Source organism: Mercenaria mercenaria, chromosome 3 (genome assembly GCF_021730395.1).
Source record: "Mercenaria mercenaria strain notata chromosome 3, MADL_Memer_1, whole genome shotgun sequence".
Lineage (NCBI taxonomy): Eukaryota > Metazoa > Mollusca > Bivalvia > Venerida > Veneridae > Mercenaria > Mercenaria mercenaria.
Window position 1 is genome coordinate 28,996,956 of NC_069363.1, and position 24,974 is coordinate 29,021,929.

The following is a 24,974-nucleotide window of genomic DNA, read 5'->3' on the forward strand; positions in this document are numbered from 1 at the left end:
CAGGTCGCTCAACCCAACAAAAACGAAAATGTTACAGGTTCGGTATTTCCAAATAAATACCCTATACAGGAAACACTATACAAGTACTAAGGGTCCTATCTCTTGTGTTCCTCAAGCAATTTCACTGAAACTAGCAGGGTTGCCTGCAACAGTTTACACTACTACCATGTTTTATTGAAATACTCCTAAATGCATCTTAGACATGGCTCTGACATAAGACAGAATAAAAACATTAGATAAGTAATATATAAGTAAGTACAAAGGGCCATAACTCTTGTCTTTATCTGGCAACTGGACTGGAATCTTATCTTCTTTGAATAATCTGTCTGAAACTTACAAGTATCATTTAACATGTTAACATGTTTCATTTTAATCCTTGAAAACATGTCTGAGACATGGTTCTAAAGGAAAAAGCACTATATTCTGAACTACACAGAAGTACAAAAGGTCGTAAATCTTGTCTTCCTTTGGCAATCTGACTGAAACTTGCAGACTGGCTCTTCCCTATAGCAGTTAACATTTCTACCAAGTTTTATAGAAATTCTCCAAAGCATGGCTCAAGATGGAAGGACAACTGGAAAGATGAATCAACAATTTCTGCCCATCTTGCAGGAAAATTACTGTGTGTTGCAGTAATTTATGGCTAATCTAGTTCATGCTGGCAATATATGCTGGTTACTTTTAGAGAATACATTAATACTGGTACAAAGTTCAGGACCTCTTAGTAATTAAAATATCTACCATTGCCTAAGTGATAGCCTCAAAAAGAAAAAAAATCAGAGTTATCACTAAAGGTGAATAATACCCCCAGATGCTGCTTTGATATAATGTGACCTAAAATGTTGTGATCATGATCTTTGACCTCCAAGTGTGACCTTGATCTTAGACATAGTGACTAGGTTTGTTCACTCTGCATGTCATCTTGATGAGTAAATAACTGAAGCTAGTTTTATATAAAAAAAAGTTCTTCCAGTGGTATATAAGATATAGAGAGGACAAGAAATAAGCTTTTCAACCTCTGACCACCAAGTGTGGCCTTGAACTTCGACTGAGTGACAATCATATTATGACAGCAAACATTTATGTGTAAAAAATTGAAAATCATTTAAACGGCCAGAAATAGAGCTGTCTGGCCTCTGACCTCCCAGTAAGACTTTGATCTTTGACCTAGTTACCTTAGTTGAGCAAAAGTAAAAGCTCTTCTATTTAAAACATGTCAAATGGTTGAGCTAAGAATAACCTATTACCTGAAGTGTCTCATTGTATTACGCATATTCTTCCCAACTGAAAATGTTTCATTGTGACGTACATAACCTCCGTTCCATGGATATTCAGCTGTAAAGATGCCGACAGCCTCCATGGCTTCAGGTGGTGCTGTACCAGGTGTGACTCCATCAGCAAATATAGGTTTCAGTTTTGCAGATAAAGACAGCTTGGTCTGAAATTTTGTTTGTTATAGTTTATCTTAATGAATACTAATTTCAATAATACTATGGTACTCCATCAAAACAAACACCAGAAAATGTTTATTGATGTAATTTGACTTTTGTCCATATGCAGACTGGAAAACATTGCCTTCATGTTAGGAAATAATAAATAAGAGATGATGTTTTAATATATCTCAAAAATACAAGGAGGTTATACACCTGCAGAATAATTTCACCAAGGTGTAGACCAAGTAAATTATTATACATGCAAAACACACACATGCACACAAATGGAAAGAGACTGTAAAATACTTTAAATGGACCTAATTCTTCTCAAGAAGACCAAACCATTAAAATAAGAACATTGTAATTATCAAATAGCTTACATTCCAGTCCTTAAGGTCCCATATGCTAAACTGTGGAAATTCTGTATCTTGTAATTGTTCCATAAATCTGCTATCTCCAGAATTCTTTTTGTCTGTTGCTATGACAACATCAGTTTCAGATGCACCAAATATCTTTTTCTGGAAATAATTTAAGCATCAGTCACATCAGACCATCAAATACTTTCTCTAAACAGTTTAAAGTGATATTTAGTTTACTATGAATGAGGGGGCTACATTTTTGTGGATTAATTACGTGTGTCAATTCACAAAATTATGTCAAAATGAACACTTTTTATTTAACTTTGGAAATTTAAATCCATGAGTCTGTGTTCCCAAAAAGTCACTATTAATTTTGACCAGTATCACAATGATTTACAGTATATTATACAGATTCACAGTACTAATGTTGACTTCTGACTAGTCACTGGTTTAGTGTAGTACACACGTCTGAACGTGTGTGTGTTGGGGCTGCATCACTTGACATTAATACAGTGTGTCTGCAACTATTGGTTTTAGAGGTGTCTGACCTATAGTTACATCAAGTAAACCAGATATGTGCCTAATATTTTTCAGTGAGTAAACACACATACCTTTATTTCAACTGCTTTGTTGACTGCAGCTTCCTCCACCTCTTTTAACTTTTCATAAACACTGTTTCGCTTCTTCCTACTTAATGTATTTTCTTCCTGGAAAACAGTACCTGCTTTTTTTATTTTTTGTTATGACAGCTTTTCAGTCCAGAAATCTAGAACACCTATGATGCAAATTCTGCACATTATTTCAGCTATGGGCAGTCTTTCTGATATGACATAATTCAACTCTACATTTGATTAACTGAATTTGTGAACTGTGGCTTTATATTATAATTATGCATGATTCTGATACGAAGAATATAATACATCATTTTATAAGGTGGTGGGGTGGGATGATAGTAAAATATTTTTAAGTTATCTTTGAGAAAGTTGATTTTTTGTTCACAGAAACATATTTTTCCCTGAGTAAAAGTATAGCCCCAGAATTTTTTTCAAAATACTGCAAAGCTATTACATGGAAATGTTGCTTTATGTTAGTTAACGTATTCTGTACAGTAGTTATATGCAGCGCCTTACGGGGATATTGGCATATTAAAGAAAGTATTGGCCAATAACACTTAGGATTCAAAACCTTCTCATTGCATGTGTTCAACTGCAATGTTTTGTTGCTTTATTAGGTATCAGAAAACAAAATTAAAACAAGAAATCATGCTGCACATCTCTATTTTGTAAAAGAAACAAATTTTTTAAATATCCAAACAAAAGTATTAATGTTTTAAAACAAAGAGGATTACCATACCTCTGTATTATGATACTTAATATCACCAGATGCAGTGACATCAGTTTTACTCGCACTACATGACCCAGTTGCTATGATATTGAAGTTTTCCGTCTGTATATCTCCAGTAACGTCAAGGGTCAATCCAGCCTCAGACTGACCCCATGTTCTGGAATAATATGCGTTAGCAGTTTTCTGAAATCACAATTGTAGATAAGTCAGTTCTGATCATCCAGTTACCAGTATCTTTTTATCATAGCGTTTCTGGTATGGTTCATCAACTGAAGGTCAGATTTTGGCAAATGTGGTCCAATATTCTAGGAATTATGGAAGACACACATTCAAACTCTGTATTATCATAGTGGTCCAGTACATCAGGTACTGAGGAGATTGTCGGTTTGAACACTATCTGTGGTCCTATATTCTGTGAACTGTGGAGATCATGGGCTGAACACAATCTATGGTTCATTATTATGGTTACTGTGGAGGTTGTGGATTTAAACGCTAAATGTGGTTCAATATTCCAGGAACAGTGGAAGATGTTGGTTTGAGCATTATATGTGGTCCTTTATTCTTGTTACTGTGGAGGTCATGGGACTGAACACTATATGCAGTCCAATATTCTGGTTACTGTGGAGATTATGGGTTTGAACACTTTACGTGGTCCTATATTCTGGGTACTGTGAAGGTCGTGGGTTTGACCCACTATATGTGGTCCAATATTCTGGGTACTAATTGGAGGTTGTGAGTTTTTAACACTACATGTGGTCCAGTATTCTGGTTACTGTGGAGGTGTGGGTTTGAACACTATATTTTAAGCAGTCCAACATTCTGGGAATTGTGAAGGTCATGAATTTGAAAAATTTATGTGTTCCTATATTCTGTGTACTATGGAGGTCATGGGTTTGAACATTATATGTGGTCCTATATTCTAGGAACAATGGGGGTTGTGGGTTTGAACAATATGTTTGGTTCTATATTCCAACAAGAGGGCCATGATGGCCCTATATCGCTCACCTGAGTTTAATTGCTTTCTTGAAAAAAATTCTTTGCTAAAGCTAAACAAATAACCCCATGGGGTGGGGTCAATTTGACCCCGGAGGTAATGATTTGAACAACTTTTGTAGAAGTCTACTAGGCAATGCTACATGTCAAATATCTAAGATCTAAGCCTTCTGGTTTATTTTTAGAAATTTTTTGAAGATTTTCCTATGTAAAATCAGTGACCCCTGGGTGGGGTCAATTTTAACACCGGGGTCATGATTTGAACAAATTTTGTAGAGGTCCACTAGGCAATGCTACATATGAAATATCTAAGCTCTAGGCCTTCTGGTTTATTTTGAAGATTTTTCTATGTACAATCAAGTAATCCCATGGGGCGGGGTCAATTTGACCCGGGGGTCATGATTTGAATAAATTTGTAGAAGTCTACTAGGCAATGCTCCATGTCAAATATCTAAGACCTAGGCCTTTTGGTTTATTTTTAGAAAATTTTTGAAGATTTTCCTATGTAAAATCAAGTGACCCCTGGGGTGGGTCAACTTTGACCCGGGGGTCAAGATTTGAACAAATTTTGTAGAGGTCCACTAGGCAATGCTACATGTCAAATATCTAAGCTCTAAGCCTTCTGGTTTATTTTTAGAAATTTTTTGAAGATTTTCCTATGTAAAATCAAGTGACCCCTGGGGCGAGGTCAATTTTGACCCCGGGGTCATGATTTGAACAATTTTAGTAGAGGTCCACTAGGCAATGCTACAAGTCAAATATCTAAGCTCTAGGGCTTCTGGTTTTTGAGAAGAAGATTTTTTAAGATTTTCCTATGTAAAATCAAGTGACCCCCGGGGCGGGGTCAATTTTGACCCTGGGGTCATGATTTGAACAAACTTGGTAGAGGTCCACTAGGCAATGCTTCACACCAAATATCTAAGCTCTAGGGCTTCTGGTTTTTGAGAAGAAGATTTTTAAAGTTTTTACTTTTGGTTGCCATGGCAACCAGAATTCTGTATGGAATTCAATTCTTTGAACAATTTTTAAAGAAGACCATCCAAGGAACAACCCTGTGAAGTTTCATCAAAATTGGCTTGTTGGTTTAGGAGGAGATGTTGTTTAAAGGAAAGTGTGGACGGACGGACGGACGACGGACGGACGGACGGACGGACGGACGGACGGACGGACGACGGACGGACGGACGCCGGACGGTGAGTGATCACAATACCTCACCCTGAGCACTTTGTGCTCAGGTGAGCTAAAAACTGTGGAGGATACGGGTTTAAACACTAGGTCTTAGGCATGAAGCGCTCATAAAGCTTAGTTCATTGACATTTGTTAAACCTTTCACTGTAATCAATAAATATGTTTATCATTAACTAAAATAATATCACCAAACCAACAACCCTGTAAGAGTCAACAAATATGTTTATGTACTTACCTCAACACCACCAACAGTGTAGGTCAATATTTCATGTGCACGTGCAGTTGGACCATCATACTCAACAGATGCATCCCATGCAAGTTTACGACCTAAAAATAGTAGAAAATGTTGAAATGCATCTTTTTTATGCATAAAGTGTTGATATCTTTCAAACAAGAGTGGCAGACTGTCACAAAATACGCTCGTCATCAAACTTGGCCTAATACAAGGGCCATTATCCAAGAGTGCCTGTGGCGATTTTGCTGATTATCAAATTTGGCTGAGATATTATGCCCACAATGTCAGCAAGTTTGGTGAAGATCGGATGAAAACTGTTCTACTTGGAGAGCAGACAAGGCAAAATTCACAGATTTCGAGTAATTCAAGGGCCATAATCCAAGAGTGCTTGAGGCAATTTTGCTGCTTATCCAACTTGGCGGGATAATATGCCCACAAACATTGTCAGCAAATTTGTTGAAGATCAGATGAAAACTGTTGACTTAGAAAACGGACAAGGCTAAATTTGCAGTTTTTCAATTAATTCGAGGGCCATAATCAAAGAGTGCCTGGGGCAATTTTGCTGGTTATTAAACTTGGCCGAGATATTATGCCCACAAACATTGTTTGGTGAAGATCGGATGAAAACTGTTCGACTTAGAGGGCGTACAGGGCTAAATCTGCAGATTGTACATGCTGCGTATTTGCTGTGTATATGCCGCGAACTAAGAAGTACGCCAGAGGAGTACATTTTACATACACGGCATGCCGCGTACATGCCGCATACTATTTCGACGAGTACACAGCATGTACGCAGGAGGTCACTAGTACACTTCAAGTACGCAGCACAGACTCTGAAAATTTTAGGAGTACACTGAATGTACGCAGGAGGGACTTATACAAGAAAATAGTACACTGCATGTACACCGCAGATACTTTGAAATTTATAACACTTATATTTAGTTGCATTAAAGTTGTTTCCCCTTGATGCAGTTACGCCATTTTCTTCAGATGTTTACCAAATTACATGCTACAAAAATTGATTTATTTCATTGAAAAGTGGATGAAGAAAAGCATACTAATTTATTTGATAACATCAATCTACATTATTTTGGTAAGGGTAAATACTTATTGATGCATGTCACTTATCTTTTTTCTGTTTTTTTCTGTCCAAATGATCAGCATTTGCATAAGAAAGTTGGTGGGGTAAGGAATTAACATTATCCCAGCAGTTTCGCCACAAGAGTACACAGCATGTATGCAGCAGGAGTACACAGCATGTACGCCGCAGGACTTGGGCCAGGGGTACACAGAATGTACGCCGCAGGAGTACACAGCATGTACGCGGCAGGGGTAGTACACCGCAGGCTCATTTGCATGTGAAAAGTGTATGTGCCGCGTACATGCTACATACTATTTCCCGCATACTAAATTCCTCCAGCGTACATCCTGTGTACTATGTAGTCCACAGCATGTACGCAGCAAGTAGTACGCGGCAGAGCTCATTTGCATGTCAAAAGTGTACTACAAACGTACTATTGGTGTATGTGCGGTGTATATCCTGCGTACTATTTAAAGCCCTTGATTTCAGTACACATCATGTACGCATCATATACGCTGTATGTACACAGCAAGAGTACGCAGCAGGCCTTTTTCTTCTGTAAGGGTTATCTTATCAAATTTTTTAGTAACTTTGATTTTAAGCAATAACTCAACAAAGTTGAGGAATGATATTCCTTGCAAAGTTTGATTGTTGAGTAAACTCCTTTTTTAATTCAAATTTCTTTTACACATTCAATTATATAAACAAAATCTAAAACAAGAATGATATTTACACTGTATGACAAATGCCCCCTGATGAACCTATAAAGCTTAACAGAATGTTCTTTTGGAGTCCAAAAAGGGGCTTACTAAAAAAACAAGTGAATGAAGTATTGCCATACAAAACAAAGTCCCCTACTGGAAGGCACCTTATTTTTGCCACTGTTATTTATAGTAATAACAAAGGGAAGTTTAATAAAAAAAAAAGAAAAACTAGAGTTGTCACAGGAGTGACGAATTATACCCCCACAATATGGCCTTGTCACAGGACTAAGCCAATGTCAAAGCCGAACTTGCTTGACCTTTGACCTACTGAACACAAAATCAATAGAGGTCATCTGCTAGTCATGATCAACCTCCCTGTGAAGTTTCATGATCCTCCGCCCAAGTGTTCTCAAGTTATTGTCCGTAAAAGGTTTAAATGACCTTTGACCTTTGGAACTCAAAATCAATATGGGTCATCTGCTTGACATGACCAACCTCCAGATTAAGTTTCCTGATCCTAGTCCCAAGCATTCACAAGTTATTGTCCGAAAACTTTTCAAAATGTTCTGGGACACTGTGACCTTGACCTGTGACCTACTGACCTCAAAATCACTAGGGGTCATCTGCTAGTCATAACCAACCTCCATATCAATTTTCATGATCCTAGGCCTAAGCATTCTCAAGTTATCATCCGGAAACCATTAAATGTTCCAAGTCACTGTGACCTTGACCTTTGACCTACTGACCTCAAAGTAGAACATGACCTGTATTTTATGATGTTACACCTGTGTACCAAAATTTATGATCCTTGGCCCAAGTGTTCTCAAGTTATCATCCAGAAACCATTTAACTGTTCCGAGTCCCTGTAACCTTGAACTTTGACCTACAGACCTCAAAGTCAAACTTCACCTGCATTTCATGATGATACATCTGTGTACCAAAATTTATGATCCTTGGCCTAAGCATTCTCAAGTTATCATCTGGAAACCGTTTAACTTTCAGGGTCACTTTGACCTTGACCTTTGACCTACTGACCCCAAATTCGAATCTGACCTGTATTTTCTGATGTTACACCTGTGTACCAAAAATTATTTAAATTGGTCAAGCCTTTCTTGAGTTATCATCCGGAAACCATGCAAAACCAACGGACTGACCGACCGCCAAGCTCACTCCTATATACCCCCCAAACTTTGTTTTGTGGGGGTATAAAAAATTCTATATAATATAATTTTATGTCCACATAAAACTCTTGAACAAGTAGAGATAGGTCAAAATGCACCTAAAATTTGAATTTGAATTTAACATGCATGTTGTACCACAGAAAAGTGGTCTGAATTTTTCCCTACAGCCAGAGATAATAAAGTTACAATATAAGCTATTTATAGTATAACAAAGGGAAGAAATTCTAAAAACAAAAGTGCCTCATGGTGGTGAACATTTGTGCCAAGTTACATCAAAATCCCTCTATGCATGAAGAAGAAATGCTCCAGTCAAAATCATTCTTGAATTTGACCTTTGTCCTCTAAGTGTGACCTTGACCTCCAACATAGCGACTTGGTTCTTGCGCATGACAATTTGTCTCATGGTGGTAAACATTTGTGCCAAGTTAAATCAAAATCCCTCCATGCATGAAAAAGAAATGCTCCGGAAAAAGTCATTCTTGTATCTGACTTTTGGCCTCTAAGTGTGACCTTGACCTTATACCTAGAGACCAGGTTCTTGTGCATGACACTCTGTCTAATAGTGGTGAACTATTGTGCAAAGTAATATTTAAATCCCTTTCAGGAATGTTGAGTTACAGACTAGACAGGAAAAAAGCCCTTTTTGCCTTTGACTTCCAAGTGTGACCTTGACCCTTCAGTTAAGAGCCCAGACATGCTTTCTCATCCAGGGGAATATTTGTGACAACTGATATTTTAATCCTGTTTTGCATGACAAAGTTATAGACCAGACAGGAAAAAAATATTATTAACCTTTGATATCCAAGTATGACCTTGATCTTTAAGCTAGGGTTCTGGATGTTGCGCAAGACACATCATCACATCATGGGGAACACTTATGCCAAGTAATATTGTAATCCCTTGATGGATGACAGAGTTATGGACCGGACAGAAAAAAAAAACCCTGTTGACCTCTGACCTCCAATTGTGACCTTGACCTTTAAGCTAGGGGTCTGGGTTTTGCGCACAACATGTTGTCTCATCATGGGGAATATTTGTGCCAAGTAATATCAAAATCTCTGAATGACAGAGTTATGGACTGGACACGAAGCAGACACCCAGGGCAGGGCCTCTCTTCACCCCAGGATAATAATTAGAACAATCTTGGTAGAGGACCACAAGGCTATGCTACATACCAAATATCAAAGGCCTAGGTATTGTGGTTTCAGACAAGATGATTTTTAAAGTTTATTCCTATACAAGTCTATATAAACCAGGTAAACCCTTGGGCAGGGCTATATTTGACCCTAGGGGGATCATTTTAACAATCTTGGTAGAGGCCCACTAGATGATGCTACATACCAAATATCAAAGCCCTAGGCCCTGTGGTTTTTCAAAGTTTTCCCTATATAAGTCTATATCAACCATGTGACTCCCGGGGGCTGGGCCATATTTGACTCTAGGGGAATAATTTGAACAATCTTGGTAGATGATCACCAGATGATGCTACATACCAAAGATACTATACCCTAGGCCTTGTGGTTTTGGACAAAAAGATTTTTAAAGTTTTTCCTTTCGGTTGCCATGGCAACCAGAGTTCTGTACGGAATTCAATTCTTTGAACAATTTTTAACGAAGACCATCAAAGGATCATCTCTGTGAAGTTTCATCAAAATTGGCCCGGTGGTGTAGGAGGAGATGTTGTTTAAAGGAAAGTGTTGACGGACGGATGCCGGATGGCCAGACACCGGATGGTATGCGATCACAATAGCTCATCCTGAGCCTTTGGCTCAGGCAAGCTAAAAAGCCCTGCTGACATCTGACTTTGCAAGTGTGCCTTGACCTTTGAGCTAAGGGTCAAGGTCTTACATGTGAAACATCATCTCATTATAGAGAATATTTGTGTCCAGTAATATTAAAATCCCTTGATCGATGATCAAGTTACAGACCAGACACTAATTTGAAAAATACAAACAAACAAATAAAGGGACAGATGGACAGACAGATGCTGCGATTACTATATGCCACCCCTAAGGGAGGAGGGCATCAAAAAGATGTGGCTATGTGCTTTATGTTTTGCTAGACTATTTTGTGTTTTTGGATCTAAAGCAAGTTTTCACAAAGGGAGTCTATAATTTCAATTTTGATGACATCCAACATTGTGAATAGAAAGTTAACTACAATATAGATTCTACTGTAACTTATCAGTTGTAAATCAACATTTTTTTTCACATTTGGAAATCAACCTTTGTCTATCATTTCCTTATTTTTCAGAAATTTACCCAGGATTTTTGAGATCCAAAAACTTCATGTGTCAACACTTTTGTTATCATTTTTTATCTTTAGAATTTTTATAAATGTATGTACTGGACAACATTTATACATAGGATGATTTTTTTCTGCATGCTGGGTCCAGGCTATCTGCAATGCTATCCGCATAAATCATGTTATGCTTACCAAACATGTGGCTCTACTGGTTTCGAAGCAGTTTCCGTCATAAAATGAAGGTTTTTAAAATATCTTTTTTCTTGAACGTTTCAGTTCCGTAAAATGCTCCCAAAGAGAACACCTTAGCTCTTCTGCTTTACGAAAACATGAATATCAATAGTGTCTAGCGTACGTGATAACACACAGAGGGGCTCCAAAAGGGGTGAATAAATAGAGCTGAATCGGTTTACTACAGAAGCAGTTTCCGTCATCAATTTTTGTTTTAATATTTATGTACATTTTTACAGTGAATACGACTAGAAAAACACCATCTGTGTTTTTTTCAATTCTTCTGGTGAAATTAATTAATACAATTTTAAGAAATTTGAAGGTTCATGTGTTAAATTAGGCTTGTTGAAAATAGGAGGTAAAAAAAAGCAAAACCTGAGACTCGAACTCGCGATCTCATGCTTGTGAAGCCGATGTTCTACAGATCAAAACATTTTTTTTTCACATTTTGGAAATCATCTGTTTCTATCATTTGCCTTATTTCAGAAATTTCAGGATTTTGAGATCCAAAAACGTCAGTGTCAACTCTTTGCGTATCCATTGATTACAGTGAAATTCTTTATCAAATGTAACAAAACATTTATACAATCGAGTTTTTTGAGTTTTTACCCTTTGTTGCTGAAATTTCACAGAGCTCTGTGCATGCGTTATGAACATGACTTCATGTGAAACTCCGAACTAAAATCAAGGTTATACTCTACCAACGATGCTTCGAAACTACTTAGTATGTACATAATATTGTGAACAAACATCAAAGATTTCTACCAATTTTCATTTTCAAAATTATATACTTGATGCTGTCAAATTATTTTTATCAGGATAAAATTCTGTGGTTTCAGACAAAATGGATACCTTTCAGGAACACAAATTCTTGGATTTAACATTTCAAAGATGAAACAAATAAGAGCTCTTTCTGCTCATTGTAATTCAATTTCTTGTATCTAAGCAACCATGAAATCCATGAATATTGTTCCCTTGAATATATAAAGGTCATTTCCATCAGACTTTTCAGTAAATAATGTTTATTACAATAAAAAAACAAACCGTAAAATTCTATCATGCCATTGTAGGTATCTTTATTGTCACTGACTTTAGGAGTATAACTATTTTTGAAGTGAATCTTGCTGGTATCAAAGTTTTCAGCAGCCCATGTTGGCATCATGTGAAACATGTACAATAGTGGTCTCTCTTGTGAACTACAAATATCAACAGTTTCCTTGTTAGATATACACTGACCCTAACCATAACAGGCCAGTAATCCCAATCAGTGTAATTATAAACAAAGTCAGAACTAAATTACCACATAATAACTTGCATGCCATAAGCTTATAAACTTCAATAATATAGGTAGCTCAAATAGGCTTACCAAGTGAAGTGGAATCTACTTTCAGTAAAAACAGTCAAAAATGCTATATCAATATCAAATGATTCTGTAACAGATTTCAGGTGTATTTGCCCTACTGTTGTGCCCTATAAACCAGATTGTAATGTTAGCTCTAAATCACACTACTCTAGAATTAACCGGATAGTAATGTTAGATCTAAATCAGTCTACTAAAGAATTAACCAGATAGTAATGTTAGCTCTAAATCATTCTACTAAAGAATTAACTAGATTGTAATGTTAGCTCTAAATCACACTACTCTAGAATTAACCAGATAGTAATGTTAGCTCTAAATCACACTACTCTAGAATTAACCAGATAGTAATGTTAGATTTAAATCAGTCTATTAAAGAATTAACCAGATAGTAATGTTAGATATAAATCATTCTACTAAAGAATTAACCAGATAGTAATGTTAGCTCTAAATCACACTACTCTATAATTAACCAGATAGTAATGTTAGCTCTAAATCACACTACTATAGAATTAACCAGATAGTAATGTTAGATCTAAATCACTTTACTCTAAAATTAACAAGATAGTTATGTTAGATCTAAATCATTCTACTAAAGAATTAACCAGATTGTAATGTTAGCTCTAAATCACACTACCCTAGAATTAACCAGATAGTAATGTTAGCTCTAAATCACACTACTCTAGAATTAACAAGATAGTAATGTTAGATCTAAATCATTCTACTAAAGAATTAACCAGATTGTAATGTTAGCTCTAAATCACACTACTCTAGAATTAACCAGATAGTAATGTTAGCTCTAAATCACACTACTCTAGAATTAACCAGATAGTAATGTTAGATCTAAATCAGTCTACTAAAGAATTAACCAGATAGTAATGTTAGATCTAAATCATTCTACTAAAGAATTAACCAGATAGTAATGTTAGCTCTAAATCACACTACTATAGAATTAACCAGATAGTAATGTTAGATCTAAACCATTCTACTATAGAATTAACCAGATAGTAATGTTAGATCTAAATCACACTACTATAGAATTAACCAGATAGTAATGTTAGATCGAAATCACACTACTCTAGAATTAAACAGATTGTAATGTTAGCTCTAAATCATTCTACCATAGAATTAACCAGATTGTAATGTTAGATCTAAATCATTCTACCATAGGATTAACCAGATAGTAATGTTAGATCTAAATCACACTACTCTTGAATTAACCAGATAGTAATGTTAGATCTAAATCATTCTACTAAAGAATTAACCAGATAGTAATGTTAGATCTAAATCACACTACTTTAGAATTAACCAGATAGTTATGTTAGCTCTAAATCATTCTACTCTAGAATTAACCAGATAGTAATGTTAGATCTAAATCACACTACTCTAGAATTAACCAGATAGTAATGTTAGATCTAAATCACTCTAATCAAGAATTAACCAGATAGTAATGTTAGATCTAAATCACACTGCTCTAGAATTAACAAGATAGTAATGTTAGATCTAAATCAGTCTACTATAGAATTAACCAGATAGTAATGTTAGATCTAAATCACATTACTCTTGAATTAACCAGATAGTAATGTTAGATCTAAATCAGTCTACTCTAGAATTAACCAGATAGTAATGTTAGATCTAAATCAGTCTACTATAGAATTAACCAGATAGTAATGTTAGATCTAAATCAGTCTACTATATAATTAACCAGATAGTAATGTTAGCTCTAAATCACACTACTCTAGAATTAACCAGATAGTAATGTTAGATCTAAATCAGTCTACTACAGAATTAACCAGATAGTAATGTTAGATCTAAATCAGTCTACTATAGAATTAACCAGATAGTAATGTTAGATCTAATTCACTACTATAGAATTAACCAGAAGTAATGTTAGATCTAAATCATCTATATAGAATTAACCAGACAGTAATGTTAGATCTTAAACACACTACTCTTGAAATAACCAGATAGTAATGTTAGATCTAAATCATTCTACTCTAGAATTAACCAGATAGTAATGTTAGATCTAAATCACACTACTCTAGAATTAACCAGAAAGTAATGTTAGATCTAAATCATCACACTACTCTAGAATTAACCAGATAGAATAAACCAGATAGTAATGTTAGATCCAAATCACACTACTCTAGAATTAACCAGATAGTAATGTTAAATCTAAATCACTCTACTCTAGAATAAACCAGATAGTAATGTTACATTTAAATTATTCTACTCTTGGATAGATCTAAATCATTCTATGCTAGAATAAAGCAGATAGTAATGTTAGATTTAAATCATTCTACTTTAGGATAGATCTAAATCACTCTACTCTAGAATAAACCAGATAGTAATGTTAGATCTAAATCACACTACTCTAGAATTAACCAGATAGTAATGTTAGAACTAAATCACTCAACTCTAGAATAAACCAGATAGTAATGTTAGATTTAAATCATTCTACTCTAGGATAGATCTAAATCACTCTACTCTAGAAAACCAGATAGTAATGTTAGATCTAAATCACACTACTCTAGAATAAACCAGATAGTAATGTTAGATTTAAATCATTCTACTATAGGATAGATCTAAATCACTCTACTCTAGAAAACCAGATAGTAATGTTAGATCGAAATCACACTACTCTAGAATTAAACAGATTGTAATGTTAGCTCTAAATCATTCTACCACAGAATTAACCAGTTTGTAATGTTAGATCTAAATCATTCTACCATAGGATTAACCAGATAGTAATGTTAGATCTAAATCACACTACTCTTGAATTAACCAGATAGTAATGTTAGATCCAAATCATTCTACTAAAGAATTAACCAGATAGTAATGTTAGATCTAAATCACACTACTCTAGAATTAACCAGATAGTTATGTTAGCTCTAAATCATTCTACTCTAGAATTAACCAGATAGTAATGTTAGATCTAAATCACACTACTCTAGAATTAACCAGATAGTAATGTTAGATCTAAATCACACTACTCTAGAATAAACCAGATAGTAATGTTAGATCTAAATCAGTCTACTATAGAATTAACCAGATAGTAATGTTAGATCTAAATCAGTCTACTATAGAATTAACCAGATAGTAATGTTAGATCTAAATCAGTCTACTCTAGAATTAACAAGATAGTAATGTTAGATCTAAATCAGTCTACTATAGAATTAACCAGATAGTAATGTTAGATCTAAATCAGTCTACTATAGAATTAACCAGATAGTAATGTTAGATCTAAATCAGTCTACTATAGAATTAACCAGATAGTAATGTTAGATCTAAATCAGTCTACTATAGAATTAACCAGATAGTAATGTTAGATCTTAATCACACTACTCTAGAATTAACCAGACAGTAATGTTAGATCTAAATCACTCTACTATAGAATTAACCAGACAGTAATGTTAGATCTAAATCACACTACTCTAGAATTAACCAGACAGTAATGTTAGATCTAAATCACTCTACTATAGAATTAACCAGACAGTAATGTTAGATCTTAAACACACTACTCTTGAATTAACCAGACAGTAATGTTAGATCTAAATCATTCTACTCTAGAATTAACCAGATAGTAATGTTAGATCTAAATCACACTACTCTAGAATTAACCAGATAGAATAAACCTGATAGTAATGTTAGATCCAAATCACACTACTCTAGAATTAACCAGATAGTAATGTTAGATCTAAATCACTCTACTCTAGAATAAACCAGATAGTAATGTTAGATTTAAATTATTCTACTCTTGGATAGATCTAAATCATTCTATCCTAGAATAAAGCAGATAGTAATGTTAGATTTAAATCATTCTACTCTAGGATAGATCTAAATCACTCTACTCTAGAATAAACCAGATAGTAATGTTAGATCTAAATCACACTACTCTAGAATTAACCAGATAGTAATGTTAGAACTAAATCACTCTACTCTAGAATAAACCAGATAGTAATGTTAGATTTAAATCATTCTACTCTAGGATAGATCTAAATCACTCTACTCTAGAAAACCAGATAGTAATGTTAGATCTAAATCACACTACTCTAGAATTAACCAGATAGTACTGTTAGATCTAAATCATTCTACTCTAGAATAAACCAGATAGTAATGTTAGATCTAAATAATTCTATTCTAGAATATACCTGGCAGTATTGTTAGATTTAAATTATTCTACTCTTGGATAGATCTAAATCATTCTACTCTAGAATAGATCTAACTAAAATATTCTACTCTTGGATAGATCTAAATCATTCTACTCTTGGATAGATGATAGATCTAAAACATTCTACTCTTGAATAAAAACAAACACCAGTCACTGGTTTAATACAAATGAGGGCTTTAGACATGAAATTGACAGTAAATTATTTTAGGAGCAGCTTTCGAGTCTCAATTCTAAATCATATATATTAAGATAAAATTGGCATTACATGAGGTTTCAACTTATAATTTACTCCCTGAGGCCGATATCCTAACATACCTGCTGTGGCGAGATATGAATTACCACCTGACATCGAAGAACATTATCTGATTTTATCATAATCACACTCGCATGCAGTCGATTGAAATCATGCAGGGAAACATTAATAAACAAAAAACAAACAAATAACATAAAAAATAAAATGACAAAATCTTCGAAGATTTTTCAAAATAAAATTACAAAATCTTCAAAGTTTAACTTATATCCAAATAGATTAATATTTTCGATTCGAAATATTCACAATTTTAACATGCCTATCATGTTTAATAAATATTTGAACATTTCTGATTTTCTTACTTTTTTCTCATATAAACACATTAAATTCCAATAAATAGTTATAAAAAATGTACATTATTAACAAAGAATATTTACATCAGCATTACTTAAAATTTACATCCGTTTTTCGTGTCATCGGAATATTGATGGTTTATTTTGATTTATAATCCATTTATAAACTTGTACATAAACATTGTGTGACACGCGCTGAGCTTGTGTAAAGTACAAAGAATTTGTGTTATTTACATCTATCTTTGAAGAATTATTAAATTTACAAACATGCGTTTTTTTTACACACATATTTTTGTTTATTTTATAAAACATGTCTTGTTGTGTTAATTTCATCAGTTGTATTTTATGTGATGTACGTGTACGAATATTTCAACTGACCATTAATTTCCTACTGAATCAACGGAATTTCATTGTCGAAATCATCATCCGACAGAACTGATATGTCAGAATCAGAATGATTATGATTATTTTCTTCATTTTTTAGAACGTTCACTGGCAGACATTATTATTGTTCTCTTTTGAAAAGTCAAATACATTATGAAGGAAACAGCGGAGTTTGTCTTTTTTATTTCTTTTACATGACCACATAATTACAAACATTTATTTTAATAAGGGAACCGATTATTAACACAATTGATAATTATAACATCTAAGAAATAATAGCCAGTATGCAAATTGATTTTGCTTTTGTAAGGATTATCAAAAATTAACAAGTATGTGATGCTATCAGCATGATCTCGGTGCCATGACTATACTCGTCAATCGCTGTCCTGGGAAGTCCTGATAACGCGCGTATAGTCGGATATCGAGGCAGAAAATATAACGCCTATAGTCACATTTCGGCCCCAGGGAGTTAAACACTATACAAATATACATACAGTATGTTCATTGAGCTGAATTTTATTGCAATCAATGTTTAATTTGATTTCTGTTACAGTGATAAATCATTCTGCAATGTTTAAATGAAGACAGCACAGTTGTATTAATAGTTTATTAGTCAAGGTTTTTCCATTTGTCTTTAAGATCAGTTTAAAGTAAATTTTGGAAATTTATAGTGTTTCTGTAAACATCAGAGGAATAGACTTTTGGAGCTACATACCTGAATCCCACAAATACTATGTTCATATTTGATACTTCATTTAAATATAATTATATTATATCCAGGGTCATTGACTTCTTTTTCACTGGTTAGTCTTCAAAAGCCCAAACACTATGCTCTCTAATTTGATATCTACTTTTGCGTGTACAACTTAATTAATTTCAAATCGAAGTGCATGTATCCAGCATAATATTATATTGTAATGAGGCAAAAATTTCAAAATTCTCGCACATGTAAGCAAATAACACCTACCAGTAGTAAGTCATGGAAAAATCAATACTTCTGTCACCAAACTGTTTATGAGATGGTCCCGAAGAAGATGTAAGTAAGTGAATATCATAACCAATTGTTGGTGTTGTAACATTCCAGTGATATTCAAATAATCTGAGGTCTCCATCACGCTTATGAAATACCTGTTTATACATACAAAAAGATCAAAATCTTTCCAAATCAATCATCTCAATAAAAACATGGTCTAAGATTATAAAACAGAATTTTCAGACCAGTGTCACAATGCTGATTTCAACTTTTAGCCCACAATCCAAATCCTGGAGCTGTGAGACTGGTCACTGAACTAAGTTTTATATCATCAAACCAGTGCCCATCAATATCTTTGAGTAAATCCTGACTTAGACTTATAAAGATATATTAACCATGAGATAGAATAATAAATGTTAGATTCGACAACAACTGCAACAGCTTGTTGAAACAAAGTGATTGTGGATAAAGTCTGAATTTCTCATGTACTGGTTCGAGTCGTAAATTCGGCCACTTTTTGCGGTTTTTCATAAATATTTCTTTCGTTTTACAATTGATTTGTACAAAATTTCTACCATATGTGCTTTGATACAAGCAACATTGATTGTTATCATGAACGGCCGTTTATAGTATGGTAAACAATATAACCGCGCTTAAAATAACAGACAGGTTTAGCCTCCACATTTTACCTTCTAGAGGTTGTAAATATTCGGCCACTTTTTAAACATATTAAAAGTTGGTTGTATTTTCAACATTTTCTTGGAAATAAATCGATGCTACAGCCAAAATTGTTCTTTTTTCAACAATCTGCAATCAATTTTCAATAGCATTCCTCGTGGGAAATGATTGCCAACTGAGAGTTAAAAGGCACCTGTCATCCTTCTCATACCAGCATGATGTAGTTTAATTTTTACGTCAATGTTTATCACACATTCTAGCATAAAACTGCTGTTCTTGTCACTTTTCGGGGGTGTTTCAACAGGAGAGTAAAGAGAATCTCTCGCTCACATGCTATTATAACACCTTTTTACATATGTGTGTTTCGTGGCAAAGCATAACCGTATTACGGCCCAAAAACGGATAATTCAAAAGGAAATGACGTCAACGTGGAAAAACAACGTAGACATGGAAATTCAATGACGTTGAGGGACAATATATTCATTTTCTTGGTTTTAATGCATTTTATGCTAGTTAGCGCATGTTCTTTTTGTGTTATAAAGTTAAGATTTGAATTAACCCTTGCCGGGCCACAGCATAAATGAGTGTATGCAATGACGTCACGCGATCCGCGAGACAAAATATTTGCTATTTAGAATACACAACTTTAGGGAAGGACAACTTTTTTTCTACTCACCTCAACTTGTTGTTTTTTGCCGACTTTGTTGCTAATGCAAGTGCTTGTGATGACAAAGATGTGTTCTCAAGCATCTGGCTCGAAAAAAAGCTTTCAAGTGGGTGGCCGAATATTTACGACCTGGTCGAATTTACGACTCAAACCAGTAGAACAGATATTAACACCATCCCAACTGGAACATTATGAAAGGCTAGAAACTGTCCAGCTGAAACATTATAATGAGGGCAGAAACTAATCAGCTGGAACTTGATAATAAGACCAGAAACTGATCAGCTGAAACACCATAATGAGGCCAGAAACTGGTCAGCTGGAACATTGTAATGTGGCCAGAAGCTGATCAGCTGGAACTCGATAATGAGACCAGAAACTGATCAGCTGAAATATCATAATGAGGCCAGAAACTGATAAGCTAAAACACCAAAATGTGGCCAGAAACTGATCAGCTGAAATACCATAATGAGGCCAGAAACTGATCAGCTGAAACACCATAATGAGGCCAGAAACTGACCAGCTGAAACACCATAATGAGACCAGAAACTGATCAGCTGAAATATCATAATGAGGCCAGAAACTGATAAGCTAAAACACCAAAATTGGCCAGAAACTGATCAGCTGAAATACCATAATGAGGACAGAAACTGATCAGCTGAAACACCATAATGAGGCCAGAAACTGACCAGCTGAAACACCATAATGAGATCAGAAACTGACCAGCTGAAACACCATAATGAGGCCAGAAACTGAACAGCTGAAACAACATGAGGCCAGAAACCAGTCAGATGGAACATTATGAGGCCAGAAACTGACTAGCTGAAACACTATGAGGCCAGAAACTGACCAGCTGAAATATTATAATGAGGCCAGAAACTGATTAGCTGAAACACCATAATGAGGCCAGAAACTGATCAGCTGAAACATCATAACGAGGCTAGAAACTGCCTGACCAGCTGAAACATTACAATGAGGCCAGAAACTGATCAGATGAACCACCATCATAAGGCCAGAAACTGGTCAGCTGAAACACTATAATGAGACCAGAAACTGCCCTACCAGCTGAAACATTATACAGTCAAACTTGTGCTAGCGACCACCTGGAATAGCGACCACCTGTCGACAACGACCGGTCTCTGGTTCCCCTCGTAGAAAAATGCTCATAAAAAGGCCGTAAATAGCGACCACCTGGCGACCGCGACCAGCGACCGGCCTAACTCATTCTCAAGGTCCATATTTGCCTCCTAATAACGACCAAGCTGGACCGTTCCGGCATGAAAATATTTGAAATCCGCCGAAATTTCACGACTTTCGCATTATAGCTAACATAATAATTACTGCTTGACTGAAAATCTTCAAGTTTGCACCGGCCGAATTACTGTGAAATCATTTAATTTTGTGGGCATGAAATTTTGTGGTTTTGGTCAAAACTGCAATTTCGTGGGGATATGAATTCGTGGATTTCAACTTTTGAACATACAATGAATGGGAAATTTCTTGTTCGTTGCGATTAAATTTCGTGGATTGCCTCAACCACGAAATCCACGAAAATTAGTCCCCCACGAATATTAATGATTTCACAGTAATACATAGAACATAAAGAAAGCAAGAAGCTGTAAAACTAATCTTTATCAGCAAGATAATGGCTAACTGAGAAGTGACCCTTACCCCAGAATAAAGACCAATAAAGACCACTTTTGCTTGTTCCGAAGAGTGGTCTTTGTTCACAGGTTTGACTGTAATGAGGCCAGAAACTGCCCAACCAGCTGAAACATTATGAGGCCATAAACTGCCTGACCAGCTGGAACATTAAAATGAGGCCAGAAACTGGTCAGCTGAAACATTATAATGAGGCCAGAAACTGCCCATCTGAAACACCATAATGAGGCCAGACACTGATATGCTGAAACATTATAATGAGGTCAGAAACTGTGTGACCAGATGAAACATTATAATGAGGCAATAAAACTGATCAGCTAAGACATTATGAGGCCAGAAACTGACCAGCTGGACCATTATAATGAGGCCAGAAACTGGTCAGCTGGAACATTATAATTAGGCCAGACACTGGTCAGCTGAAACACCATAATGAGGCCAGACACTGGCCAGCTGAAACATTATATTGAGCCCAGCCTGATCACCTGAAAAATTATAATGAGGTCAGAAACTGACAGGCTGAAACATTATAATGAAAGGAGAAACTGATCAGTGGGAACATCATAATGATGCCAGAAACTGACCAGCTGAAACATTATGAGGCCAGAAACTGGTCAGCTGAAACATTATAATGAGGTCGGAAAATGACCAGCTGAAACATTATGAGGCCAGAAACTGATCAGCTGAAAGATTATAATGAGGTCAGAAACTGATCAGCTGAAACATTATAATGAGGCCAGAAACTGGTCAGCTTGAACATTATAATGAGGCCAGAAACTGACCAGCTAAAACATTATAATGAGCCAGAAACTGGTATGCTGGAACATCAAATGAGACCAGAAACTGATCAGCTGAAACATTATAATGAAGCCAGAAACTGGAATGCTGGAACATCAAATGAGGCCAGAAACTGACCAGCTGAAAAATAATAATGAGGCCAGACACTTATCAGCTGAAACACTATAATGAGGCCAGAAACTTTTTTTTGTTTTGTTTTGGGTTTAACGCCGTTTTTCAACAGTATTTCAGTCATGTAATGGCGGGCAGTTAACCTAACCAGTGTTCCTGGATTCTGTACCAGTACAAACCTGTTCTCCATAAGTAACTGCCAACATCCCCACATGAATTATCAGAGGTGGAGGATGAATGATTTCAGACACAATGTCTTTTATCAAAGCGTCACAGAAAACATACGCCCCGCCCAGGAATTGATCTCACGAACCCGCGATCCGTAGACCAACTCTCTCCCTACTGAGCTAAGCAGGCAGTGAGGCCAGAAACTGGTATGCTGGAACATCAAATGAGGCCAGAAACTGACCAGCTGAAATATAATAATGAGGCCAGAAACTGGTATGCTGGAGCATCAAATGAGACCAGAAACTGACCAGGGGAAACATTGTAATGAGGCCAGAAACATTTTTGCTGGAACATCAAATGAGGCAAGAAACTGACCAGCTGAAACATTATAACGAGGCCAGAAACTGGTCAGCTTAAACATTATAATGAGGCCAGAAACTGATCAGCTTAAACATTAAAATGAAGCCAGAAACTGGTCAGATGGAACATTATAATGAGGCCAGAAACTGATCAGTTGAAACATTATAATGAGGCCAGAAACTGGTATGCTGGAACATCAAATGAGACCAGAAACTGATCAGATGAAACATTATAATGAGGCCAGAAACTGGAATGCTGGAACATCAAATGAGGCCAGAAACTGGTATGCTGGAACATCAAATGAGGCCAGAAACTGACCAGCTGAAACATTGTAATGCGGCCAGAAACTGGTATGCTGGAACATCAAATGAGACCAGAAACTAATCATCTGAAACATTATAATGAGGCCAGAAACTGGAATGCTGGAACATCAAATGAGACCAGAAACTGGTATGCTGGAACATCAAATGAGGCCAGAAACTGACCAGCTGAAACATTGTAATGCAGCCAGAAACTGATATGCTGGAACATCAAATGAGACCAGAAACTGATCAGCTGAAACATTATAATGAGGCCAGAAATTGGTATGCTGGAACATCAAATGAGGCCAGAAACTGGTCAGCTGAAATACAATAATGAGGCCAGAAACTGGTATGCTGAAGCATCAAATGAGACCAGAAACTGACGAGGTGAAACATTGTAATGAGGCCAGAAACATTTTTGCTGGAACATCAAATGAGGCCAGAAACTGATCAGCTGGAACATTGTAATGAGGCCAGAAATGGGTATGCTGAAACATCAAATGAGGCCAGACACTGATCAGCTGAAACATTGTAATGAGGCCAGACATGGGTATGCTGAAACATCAAATGAGGCCAGAAGCTGATCAGCTGAAACATTGTCCTCTTTATCAAGGAGAGTACAAGTTGTAAGTGGAGCCTTAGCTGTCACTTTATACAGAAATAATTTGTTCGCTTCAGTGTAAAATCACCAGTGACAACCAAAAGTTTCCTGGCAATAGATATTTTTATCTTGTGTAGGGTACTTTCTGATTGCAAATGAAATCCCTGTTAGAAATGAATACAGTACAACCTCTCCAGAGCGGTCCTCTCTTAAGCAAAATCCTCTCTATAACAACATCATCAAAATTTCCCTAAGCTGATATATACTATCAAATTTACCTCTCTAGAACAACAACCTCTACATAACATTTTTGTATCTCCCAAAGGGTGTTGCTCTACAAAGGTTGCACTGTATTCATAAAAAGAATAACTGAATAACATAAACAAACTAGAGATGCTTTTGAGAAAAGCGCATGACTCCCACAACTGCATTATCATCTAAATAGTAAGTCAGTCTTTATATACATTTACTTAATCCACATGTGCATGCACCTTCCTGACACCAAGAAATCTGAGTGTTTTTGGTAAATCAAGGGCCATAATTCTGAAGTGCCTAGGCCGATTTGGCTAGTTATCAAACTTGGCCGAGCACTTATTGGCAGACACATTTTGTTGAAGTTTGGTGAAGATCAGATGAGAAATGATCGCTGATTGTGGACAAGCTTTGTGACAGACACACACACACACAGACTGGAGTAAATCAATATGTCTCCCACACCACTGTGTGGTGGTGGGAGACATAAATATACTTGATACCATTACTTTTAAAGTAGAGTTGCATAGTGTCGGTTAAATCATGTCTGTCCAAGTACTTTTTTACAGTTTACAAGTCATAATTCTTCAAGAAATAGTGGCAGACATCTTAAAGGCGAAATTCTACTAGAAATGAGGACAGACATTTAGAAGGCATAATTTTTCAAGAAATGGGGACAGACATATAGAAGATATATTCTACAAGAAATGGGGATGGACATACAGACAGCATAACTCTAAAAGGAATAGGAACACACATAAGGAAGGCATATTTCTACTAGAAATGGAGACAAACATACAGATGGCAAGTTTCTACAAGAAAAGAGGACAGACATACAGATGGTATATTCTACAAGAAATGGGGATGGACATACAGACAGCATAACTCTAAAAGAAATGG

The 24,974-nt window shown here is 35.7% G+C and overlaps 1 protein-coding gene across 1 annotated transcript in view; it reads right to left on the reverse strand.

Moving 5' to 3' along the window:
- The window catches only part of LOC123525854 (uncharacterized), a 150,824-nt gene that overhangs the window by 59,744 nt on the left and 66,106 nt on the right, over positions 1-24,974 (reverse strand). Inside the window, exons 23-29 of the mRNA XM_053538097.1 lie at positions 18,476-18,636; positions 12,038-12,189; positions 5,553-5,644; positions 3,146-3,319; positions 2,404-2,499; positions 1,814-1,951; positions 1,248-1,438 (exon numbers count right to left, since the gene is read on the reverse strand). Of these exons, the coding sequence (XP_053394072.1) occupies positions 1,248-1,438; positions 1,814-1,951; positions 2,404-2,499; positions 3,146-3,319; positions 5,553-5,644; positions 12,038-12,189; positions 18,476-18,636 (1,004 nt within the window). The remainder of the gene's footprint in view (positions 1-1,247; positions 1,439-1,813; positions 1,952-2,403; positions 2,500-3,145; positions 3,320-5,552; positions 5,645-12,037; positions 12,190-18,475; positions 18,637-24,974) is intronic.